This window comes from Amphiura filiformis, chromosome 3 (assembly GCF_039555335.1).
Source record: "Amphiura filiformis chromosome 3, Afil_fr2py, whole genome shotgun sequence".
NCBI lineage: Eukaryota > Metazoa > Echinodermata > Ophiuroidea > Amphilepidida > Amphiuridae > Amphiura > Amphiura filiformis.
In genome coordinates this window covers 53472350-53483707 of record NC_092630.1, presented here as the reverse complement: position 1 = coordinate 53483707, position 11358 = coordinate 53472350, and the positions used below count along the sequence as shown (strand labels likewise).

At 34.6% G+C, this 11358-nt stretch overlaps 1 protein-coding gene across 1 annotated transcript; it reads right to left on the bottom strand.

The window, feature by feature from the left end:
• Positions 1-3059: 3059 nt before the first annotated feature.
• Positions 3060-11117, bottom strand: LOC140148724 (ADP-ribosylation factor 5-like). The gene is made up of 6 exons (XM_072170771.1): positions 10847-11117; positions 9292-9372; positions 8748-8857; positions 7557-7628; positions 6385-6513; positions 3060-5485 (listed from the first exon to the last, which is right to left on the bottom strand). Exons 1-6 carry the CDS (start codon positions 10911-10913, stop codon positions 5414-5416), a joined length of 531 nt encoding a protein of 176 aa, XP_072026872.1. The 5' UTR covers positions 10914-11117; the 3' UTR covers positions 3060-5413.
• Positions 11118-11358: the final 241 nt, after the last annotated feature.

Genomic DNA, 11358 nt, shown 5'->3' with positions numbered 1-11358 from the left:
TATCCTTAAATAGAGTGGCTTTAAGGACTTTTAATATAAAGTTAAATCTTTAAATTTAGGGAATTACTTTTTTTTCTCTGTATTCAACACCATTTTCAAAAGGTGGAGATACTGTGGCAATCAGGCGCACCTGTCAAGTTCAAAGTACTTTTTTAAGGTGACACTAACCGGATCTGTAAGGTTTTGCGATTTTTCCCCCTTCATTTGCGATTTTTTTTCTTCGAAATTCACACGCACTGTGAAAAATAATCGTAAAGGCTCCAAAAATGAAACTAACTATGAAAAACCATATGGGGAAATATATATTTTGGTCATGTAGGTTTAGGCCGAAGTCAACTTTATATCATTTAGGGACCATTATATCTATGGTATCATCTAGTAACCTCGGGGATCCAGATTTTGGAAATTAGGAGAAGACTCTAGAAAAAATTTGTCTTTCTTGGCTCTTCTTTGAAATCAGCTTTTTTGAGGGGGGGGGGGTGTGGCCCATTGTAACCCATACCATTACTATGTAACATTTCCATGTGGTTGTATAATAGTTTCCTAAAGCCGACATGTTTTTAAATCCAAAAATAGTTAATATCTGCTGATTAAATAAGTGGCATGCTCAGCAGCTCAGGGTGTGCTTTTGGGTGCAGCCTTCCCCCCCCCCTTTTTTGTTGTTGTTGTTACAATTTAATCAAAATATTTGGGGCGTGTTTATCCTAGCCACTGGGTATGTTCAGACTCGAGAGCTGCTAGGATCATTAGTTTTCGTGGCACACCCTTGATTAGGTAACAGTAAATTATTTCCAGGGGATAGTGAAAGAAAGTCACAAGTACCATTTTGGGGCGAAATTTAGCTCATGGATAATGAAAAAATAAATAAATGCACCCATTTTCAGCTATTTTACTAGTCTTAGTCATGGTGTTTGGTGTAGTCATCTGCTCTGCAGTCGGATAAAATGAAATGTCAGAATGAAAACCAACAATTAAATTTTAATTTAATAACAAGGACCCCAATGGAATTAAGCTTTCTTCGGAAGGCTTTTTGGGCTATCCTTGGTACTCATTGGTTTTTCTTCCATTATCACCTCGTGCAATAGTTTATTCTGGTACCCTGAATTACATATATGTACAGTAGATTTTAAAGTATTTTATCCATAATGTGCAATCTATTGTATTTTCTTTTTGTTTGCAATTTTTGATGTATATTGAGTGCTAAATAAAATGAAATGAAATGAAACAATTTAAAAAACAGTTAAATTGAAACACAAAAAAACGCTTCTCTTGCAAAATGACAAAAATGTCACAGACTTTCTTGCACTAAGCCAATTTTGTTAAACTCTAACAAGACAATTTACTTTTTTATTAAGATGTATTATCAAGGGTCTAAATAAAGGTGGGTGGTTGGATTTTTATATGTATTACAAAGAGGCCTATCACAAGTCAATTGCCTCAGTTTGGATAGCATAAAGGTAAATCACAATGGCCCATAGTGTCAACAGAACAAGTGGTATACCACCATTGAGAAATGAGCTTCCACTTTTTTGATATCATATCAAAGGCCTAACATTTTACTTGGATTACAAGGAAAATAGGAGTTTCAAATGTCAAAATTTAGATGGGGTATGTGGGGGATGATGCTGTCAATACTGTCACCTACCAATAACCAGTAATAATTATGTCTTTTCCTCATTTAGGCTATGGTCGAGATCTGAAAACCTTTAACTTTTCCTCAACATCTAAAGATCAATTGGCATCTTATTATAACACAAACACAAACAAAATACACAAATGTGATTATATATATTTATATATTTTACAGTCAGCTTTTTTAATAGCTCTGCCTCTCAATGACAAGAGTTTGCTATTACAGAATTACCAACTACATTGTAATATCTAGTTTCAATTTTACAGTGACATAACTAAATGGGGAAAAAAACTTGTGACATCATTTACATACCAAACAATTCCACAAACATGGAAGTTTTTAATTTTTTATGTAATAATATTTAAGCTATATTTACAAAAGCTGAGATATAAAGTACAGATTTTTTGCATCATGGAATAATATTGATTAATAAGTAATACCATTTGGAAACAAAATATTGGTACACCTTCATTGTTGCATTACTGCAACTTAAACCCTATAAATCACCCTGAAGATGAAAGGCTCCTCCTAATGAAAGGCAAGGCTATCGTATCTGGCTTCATCAGGACTCTCAAAACACTTCCACAAAAAAATGAACCTGAAGTGTTTTAAAAAATCCACACCAGCATTCTTTGTTGAACAAAGATATTTTAAACAAATCATATTACTCTCAACGCATTTATAAGGAAATGTATACCAACCACATTATTTACATGTAACCATGGTAACTGATCACAAAGGTTAAATTTCTCACCCTACCCCTAAAATTTAGATGCCGTTCGTTACAGTATTCAAAACCACTACTGATGACCAAGTACGCAAATATGTGTATACATTGTATACGCTATTCAGCACCCATGACAAAATGTCACTTTAAGTAGCTTGTTAATCATCTCATTACACAAGTTTCTTGAAAATGGCATCAAACCAAAAATATAAAAACAGATATCGTGTTCGGTAAAATTAATGGTGCACACTAAAATCAGAACAGAATCATAGTAGTCGGACCAGATAAGCAAGTCGCCCAAAGCTGTACCTAAAAACACCTGTATGCATCATGTCAAAGGAGGGTAACGTTGCAATAGGTATGGTAATGGCATAATGCCTGCCTGGCAATTACGCTGGTATTATAAAATACCACATCTCTGGCTATTGCCAACAAAGGTGCAGCTTCCTGATATATTTTGAGCTTTCAAATTTTGCATTAAAATAATTATATTCAATTATTTGCTATGATAACAAACACATTGGCTCTTTGACCATGTGGAACTTTCAGTGTACTGTAAAATATGTTGAGACTTTGTGGAACCAAAATGTTATAAGTTTATGTATAATAACAGTGGCGTAGCCAGAGGGCAAGAGGCAGCTTCTCACCTGTAAGAAGTCTTGTCCCCCTGTGGGATGCTAGCTGCCCAGATATTGAAGATTAATTTTATTTTAGGCCTTTTTTGTACTTCTTAGCACCTTTTGGTCAAAATGTTTCCCCTTGATTACCTTGCCTGGCTATGCCACTGTATGATAGTACCATAACAGAACACTTATGACATATGTTGTACTAAAATTAATACCTAGATACTTGGGATAAATAAATAAATGGACATATATAGATAGATATGTAATACTTCATGTCACAAAATATTAAGGAACGCTACATCACCACATTAATTTTTTTGGTAGATTAAATTCATTTTCACTCTGAACCTGTACGTAAACTGCACAGATCATTATGATTACACACATACTATTCTCTTTCAAAGCCAAAATAAATGGTGAAGATACACGACATCTTACTTGCATATATGCTGTATGGAATTCATTTCATTCAAATACACATATATAGTGACTGCCTGGTACAATTTACTAATACAGCATAGCATCTTAAGCTTTGTAACCTTAAATATCTTGTTAGTTTAATGTTCAGTACCAAAAATGTGTTGCTAAAATTGCTTCAAAAATGCAGTTCTTTGCGAAGCTGAATAAAAATTTGATCATTGTTCCACAAGAGGGGAATAACTAACACAGGACACAGAACCAACACTATGCAATAAGACTGTGCTATTCCAGATGAAATCAATACACCCCCTATGGAAGACATGACCTTAATATCCCACACAGGGGGTGTAAATTTCAAATGGGAGTCATCCATTCAGGGAACTCCATTAGAAATTAACCCTCCCTGTGTGGAAGATTAAGGTCATGTCTTCCACAGGGGGTGTATGGGTTTTAAATGGAATATAAAACAGGAAATGGGAAACCAGTTCAAGGTTTGCCGGCTGCCAACACATGGATTAGTCATTTAACATCCGCAGATAATAATCACAACATGCCTCATATAAAATTGAATTGCAAATAATGGTGTTTTTTTGCTTTGAGATAGAAGAAAAATATGATAAGCTGTGCTTGGATTTTTGCATTTGATGCAACATTAAATAATGCCCTTTCTGCCCCTTTACATTGGTGGTTCATACAATGTACATTGAAAGCTTATAGTTACAAACCGAAATCTACAAATGCTTTAAAAATGTCCCTAATCCCTAATCAGATTATGTTCACATATTTCAACTACATATTACTGCATTATTGTCATGCATGGCAATACATGTCATGCATTGGTTTGTGTTCGCTGGTAAAATAAGTAAAAATCACAGAGTGCTGATATATAGAAGACTGACACCAGTGAAAAGTGACTACTCCATTGTATATAAATGGCCAATTAGTGCGATATATCGATATGATTTGGTGGTTCCGACTGAAAAACCTTAAAATATCCAACACAAGATAAATAAAAGTAAATAAAGTAGAAAAGTGTTGTACTTTTTATCCTATTTTTTATACATTTTTGTTTCTTTTTCTTCTCAAGATACAGACCAGATTTCTGACGACCAACATCAAAACTCAAATAGCTATTCACATGGAGAGAATATGACTGTATGAGTAGTAATTTGTGAGAGCGTTTTATTTTCGCCAACAATATCGATGGCTGAGAACCAGAAAGCCTCATCTCACACTGTATCAGATTGTGAGTAATGCTTTCTGCTTATCAACCCTCAATATGTTATATCAAGTACAGGACATATTATAGGGCAGGATTGGGGAATTGCAAAAAATAACATATTCCTAAATGTCTCTCACTCCACAGAGCGAAAATAACTACATGAAAATGACCACTCAGACAGCATATAAATGACATCCCCATCCTTGTGACACACTTCCATACGGCAGTTTGAGGAGAGTAATTATACAAGTAACATTTTTTCCTTGATCCCTATACTTGTTATGCATACAGTATTACTGCACACGCATATACACACACATACACATATTGACTATTTCTGTGTATTAAAGTTTCTATACTGTCCTCAACCATGGACTGTGTACCCAAGGGACATTTAAGGCTAAGCCAAGTAAAATGAAAGCATTTGTCTCAGAAACATAGCTATGCAAAATCACATTTGCCACATACCTGTACACAATTGACCAACTTTGACCTTTTTTTTTGTTCTAAAAAAAAAAATCAAATGAAGATAAATTGTCGGGAAAAGAAAAAAACAGTTCGCTAAAAAGTCAAATTAAAACAAATCATGTGTGACAAATACTAGCAGCTTTTTTTCATATTAAAAAATAGCACAAAGCCTTTTTGCTACATGTTTCTGAGACAAACCCAATTTTTCTTGGTTTGAAACTCAGCATGAATATATTACTTCACATAATGGGTAGATGAGAATGGACAAGACACAAACATGAAGTGGCTATGTGATCCTATTTGACGCTCTTTGAGAGTTAATCTGATAACCAGTCCAGTTCCCCGTATAGACCTGTTCCTTGTGTTGCACACGCAGTCTGGATATTCCACTGTGGATCAACAACAAAACAGAGATATAAATAACATTGGATGACTTTTACTTCAAGATTTAAAATTGGATGTAATTTTGAGATGAGGAAACTTCCATGTTAAAGTCATTTAAAGTTCATTCCATTCATAAATCCCAAAATGGAAGTGGATCTATTTCTCTATATTTCTCAAGCCCAACCATGGTTTCTGGTCCAGAATACCTTTTCAGGGCCTTGGGACAGACTACAATTTAGAGCTCCCACGATATCCAGATCCACATCTTACACCCCACCCCATGTAACAGGCCTTCATTTTTGAAAATTGCTTCTGTTAATCACTCTCCTGGGTCTATCAAGGTGCTCAATAAGGAGCTCAATCTTTTAATATCAGTATTAAAACATCTAGGGATTCAAGTAGTGAGGAGCTCAGTAAATCATACTCCTGGAATGTTGTTAAGGATAGCTGTAGGAGCTCTTGTGCAATCGAGCTCCTCATAAATGAAGGTCTGATGTAACCTACTTCTCAATCCATGTCATTGCTTCACTAAATTGTCCCACATTCCTTTTTTGTTGTTGTTACTTTCCCCCCTATAATCTGTTTTATCCTCTCAAAATTTGGGCCCCTGGATCTTGGGCCTTGTGGCATCTGGCCCTGTGATAAATCAGACCCTACATGGTTTCAATATGGCATTATGGGTAATAGATTTGCATTATCACCTGACTATGTTCTGATCACTTGATCTGACAAAAATCATCTGTACCTATATCTGGGTCAAGGTCAATTATATCTTCACCTAGCTATTAACCAGATTAGTTACAGCTAACATTACAACCAAAACAAAACCAAAATTAAAAGATTAGAATTTAGATTGATTTATTATCCAGAATTTGATTAGTTTGTAACACATGTCATCACTTACTTTTCTAGCGGATGCCATGCTTGTGAGATCTAGTTTTTCGGCAACTTCTCCGACAGGCATCGCATTTGGCAGGTCCTGTTTGTTAGCAAATACCAGGAGGATAGCATCCCTAAGTTCATCTTCATTTAGCTGCAAACAGGAAAAACAGGTGTTAGCATGATGTGTACTATGTAATATTCAAATTTCAGTTCGCAAGGATTCTTATCAATGTATCACATGGCTCTAAAGAGTAAAGAATGTTGTGATGTTTTAAAATAATGTTTATAAAAGTGTTTTATCAAATGAGCTGGGTTTTTTTTGTTGCAAATACTAGCTAAAAGATAGGGCTTTCACAAACACTGAATGATTGTTGTAATCATATTATACAATACCACAACATTCATTGGGGCCCACTTTTTTTAAACTTTATGGCACACCCTGTATGCTTGAGGGGAGTCCCTTGACATCACATTATCTTTGCAAAATACAGTTTAATGAAGATAATTAGTTACAATATGATAAGATCTGTTTTTGGTCAAAGAGATGATGCAAAAAAAAAAAAATGTGTTTTATAGTCCCGACTGATCCAAATTTTGTGTTTTGGGAGAGTTTATTAAAATTTGCTTTAAAATCATGTAAAATCAGCTGTTTTTACTTTTTAGGCAAAATTATTGATTTTGATTTAAAATTGTGAAAAATATCATCAAATGAGATAACAAAGGTATGTCCTGACCAAAATGATTGTGTAGTGATGCCTTTTGGAAAATGGGTTGCTTACTGAAGATATCATCATTTGATCTTTTCTACTTTGTTCAAATCTCCCAATTTCATCACATTCACTGTCATAACTTTAAGGAGGTACTACACCCATTGCATTTTTTTTTTGCTTTTTTTTTGCATTTTGTGAAGAAATGAGAAAAAAATAGACAAAGTGGTATACAAAATGAAGGGGCAAATCTTCTCATTCTATTGGTGGCATCGGTATCAATGTAGCTTACAAAAAGGTAGAATACAAAAAGTGGTATGTCAGTGATGTACCACTTTTTGGATTCTACCTGTGTCACAGGTTTGCCCCTTCATTTTGGATACCACTTTGTCTATTTTTTTCACAAAATGCAAAAAACACACACACAAAATGCAATGGGTGTAGTACCCCCTTACAGGAATCAAAACAAATATGCATTTGAGCTTACCATTTTGCTAAGTTCATCGCGGGCTTCTTGTATTCTTTCTCTATCATTGCTGTCTACTACAAATATTAAACCCTGCAATAAATAAATTTGAATTTCAAAGTGTGTTAAAAGTACCCTATTACTCATTAGCAATGCAAGTTTATGCCTAATCAATGTATATCATAACTTATCTAAGTACCGTACTGACGCGAGTATAGTCCCACCACGTTTTTGGGTCAACATTTTTCAAAATTGGGGGGTGGGACTATACTCGAATTTCAACAAAAAAATTTTTTTTTTTTTTAAGTTTTTTTTTTCGGTTTTGTAGTGTCCCTGGACCTAGACCTAAATGCTAGGATCATTCATGGTTGACCTAAAAAAAAAAAAAAAAAAAAAATTGAATTTGAATGCATTTTGAAATCATTATTAGAGTATGACATGAATACAAATTATCAATTTTCATATTAAAATACAAAACATCTTGAAATTTTTTTAGGTCAACCATGAATGATCCTAGGTCCTGGGACACTCCAAAGCCGAAAAAATAAATAACTTAATAAAAAAAATGTTTTGTTTTTTTTAATTTCTGACATTTTTCGAAAATTTGGGGGTGGGACTTTACTTGAAGGTGGGACTATACTCGCGTCAGTACGGTAATATTGTCTGGTAACTTCCAGAAGGTGATATACTATGTAAAATATGCAGAATAATTTACATATATATTGATTTCAAGTATACAGCAAAAACAAATGCCCCACACCCCCTTTTCCATATCGTTCAATCAATTTGGATATCAGTATCAATATCAGTGAAACATATGTACAATTAAACAATGTTTAAAATAAATAAATAAAAACTTCAGTCATATTAATGTGCTAAACTGATAACAGTCTATGTACAGCAACTTTGTATAACTGGTTTTTTTAAAACTTTAGTTTAAGGCACACATAAAAATAACAGATATGTGGAAATAAGAGTATAAACTGACCAGTAGATACCAGTTGTAGTCCTACTAATTCATGGCATATTGGATGGCATATGGGAAAGTTACCCTATATTTGCAAGACTATCCATGCCTTCAAGGTGAAATAAGCTGAGGCAACTCATGTTAGGCCATCTTAATTTAATAGTTTGTCTGGGAAAGATTCATGACATTCCTATCTTCCCGTTTAAGGATCAAGTAGCTTACTAGCTTTTCCAGTTTGAACTTACCTGTGTGTTTTGGAAGTAATGTCTCCATAAAGGTCTAATTTTGTCCTGACCGCCTACATCCCATACTGTGAAACTAATATTTTTGTATTCGACTGTTTCTACATTAAAACCTGTAATGGGAAAAGTGGAACACAACAATGTTATTTATACATCAATAATTACTTCAATATGTACAAAATATGAAAAACAAAACCCACAAACAAGCAAACAAATATCAAACAAACAAATTAAAGGAGTTGCAATAGGTCATAGAGAGACATACATAAGTGTGAATTGTGAAACTGAAAGTGAGAAAAAAGTAAGCCAAAGGAAGGAAGGCTAGATGGACGGATGAAAGACAGAGAGAAATTTCACATTCCCCTTCAAGTACAGTAACACTAACAGTTGAAAAGACTCGCACCAAAAAACAAATTAACAGTTAGCCCCCATTTATACCTGTGAGATGAAACTCTCCAGATTTCTAATCAAATGCATTTTTTCAGCATAAATAATTGTCTTGACTATCAAATTTATCGCTGTGATAAATCTGGTCAGGTATACTCACCTATGGTTGGAATGGTTGTTACTATTTCACCCAATTTCAATTTGTAAAGGATTGTTGTCTTACCAGCTGCATCCAGACCCACTGTAAACAATTCAAAAACAAAAATGATATTAGCATACAATGTCAATCAAATAAAATACAAAGCAATAATTAAAAAAAATCCCAACCATTCAACATCCTTACACTCTGCAAAATGTGAGAAAAATCACTCATTCTGAGTGAATAGAAGTACATGTAGAACATAAATTTGATTGTGTGCATCGGATTCGGCTATGAAAGCAAACATTTCTGGAAAGCTGACGCAGCTACTTGTAAGGATACCAGATATACCAATGTCATCAACTTTATTTATACAGGGTGTCCACTGTGAATGGCCATTTGAGTCTGACCATGAATTATAGGCCTATACTTATTGAAGGGTGGAAAAGTTTGTAATTATGTTTAATCACTTTAATGTTATTCGATCCCCCTCAATACTACCATGAGAATTTACTCTGGTGGAACTTTGGATTTTTTTGTGGATAAAATAGAACACATACTTTCAACAACAAAAAACTTTCAGAGTGTACACAATGCGTGTCCAGAGATTTTCAAATCATACCCTTTAAACAAGATTTGCCCTTTTGAGCAAGATACACGCCCTAAACAGGAATTTAGCACTGTTTCGCAACAAAATTTACCCCTGAACAAGATTGTACCTGAAAGATATCCCTAAGCAGGATTTTATCTGAAAGGTATATATATAGGTACCACCCTGAAAACAGATTTTTGACAAAATAAACCCTTAATCCTTATTCTCTCGGTCGGGGCCACGTCACATTCATGCATTGGAGTGAAAACAACTTATCGCATATTTTTATTTGCAGAGAGTCGAACCTGGCACAATAGTGTGATAGCTTGTGATACACTCCAGAGTTCAGATGCGAATGTTGCTTTCACTCCAGTGCTATTGTCAGCCGGTTCATGCCCGGATGTCCGACCGACAGAATAAAGTATACAATGTATGTTTTTGTTTAAATTTGATTTTCTATTACCGGTATTTATGTAATTGGGTGATGTTCCCGATGTAAAATGTGTCTGGGAAACACTCTTTGTCAGAGCCAAAAGCGAAGGGGGGGTTGCTTCCTGATTGAAGGTATATGGATATCGAATAAATACGGGGATGTACGATGGTTTTGGAGTACATGTACCTAGGCTTTTCAGCGATTTCAGTAATATTGACTGGTGGGTTTTCAGTGAAGTATTAGTATAAAAGACCAAATAAACAGCAAAAAGTAGGTATGGTATAGAGAAAGTCTGCGTGGCACATCACACCCCCACCCCCCCGGCCCAAAGAAGTGGTGAAACGAGTGAAGCTGAACATGTGAAACAGTGAAGGGGTGGCAAATTTCATTTGGCAAATCAATTACAATTAAATTTAAAATCAGAAATAAAGAAAGTGATTTTAACAGTATTCTGGGAATTCAACACACGGGGTCAGCTGGGGTACAGATAATCTACCCCTTCAAATACTTACACATCTCGATCGGATATTGTAAACAAACAATTTACTTACCCATCAAAATTCTCATACTTTTCTTCCCGAACAATCTTGAGAAGAGCGACGAGATCGTCAAACCCATCTTCGCTCATCCACTTCTTTCCTGCTCTAAAGAAATCAAATGGTACTAATTCTTTTAAATTCTGTTTCCGTATACCGACCCGCACAAGAGCCAATGTTTAGAAATATTTTATTGGCTTTAAAACCGGTAATTTTAACGAAATTCAGTGTCTTGCCACGTCAGTCTGTGCACGCTGGCAAATGTAAAGTGACGTCAACAGCTAACAGAAGTGTTTTTACACACACATTACAATCCCTTAAAATAATTCTTAATACAATATTTTGACAATATTATTAGGATTTACTTTTCAATAATATTGATTATACATGTAACAACTACACGACTGGTAAATTTTAGGTCATAAAACAGGCAAATTACAATTTTATCTTGAATTATAGGGAATTATAACAAATAAACTAGAAACTTTAATTAATTGATCAGAAATTGCATAGGGCACGGATTCTGT

Excerpts from the sequence above, each read along its gene's own strand:
- LOC140148724 (XM_072170771.1), bottom strand. The coding sequence starts at position 10,913 with ATGGGTTTGACGATCTCGTCGCTCTTCTCAAGATTGTTCGGGAAGAAA. Across the intron at positions 8,858-9,291 it reads AACAACCATTCCAACCATAG|GTTTTAATGTAGAAACAGTC; the intron begins GTGAGTATACCT and ends TTCCCATTACAG. Across the intron at positions 5,486-6,384 it reads GCATGGCATCCGCTAGAAAA|TGGAATATCCAGACTGCGTG; the intron begins GTAAGTGATGAC and ends GTTGATCCACAG.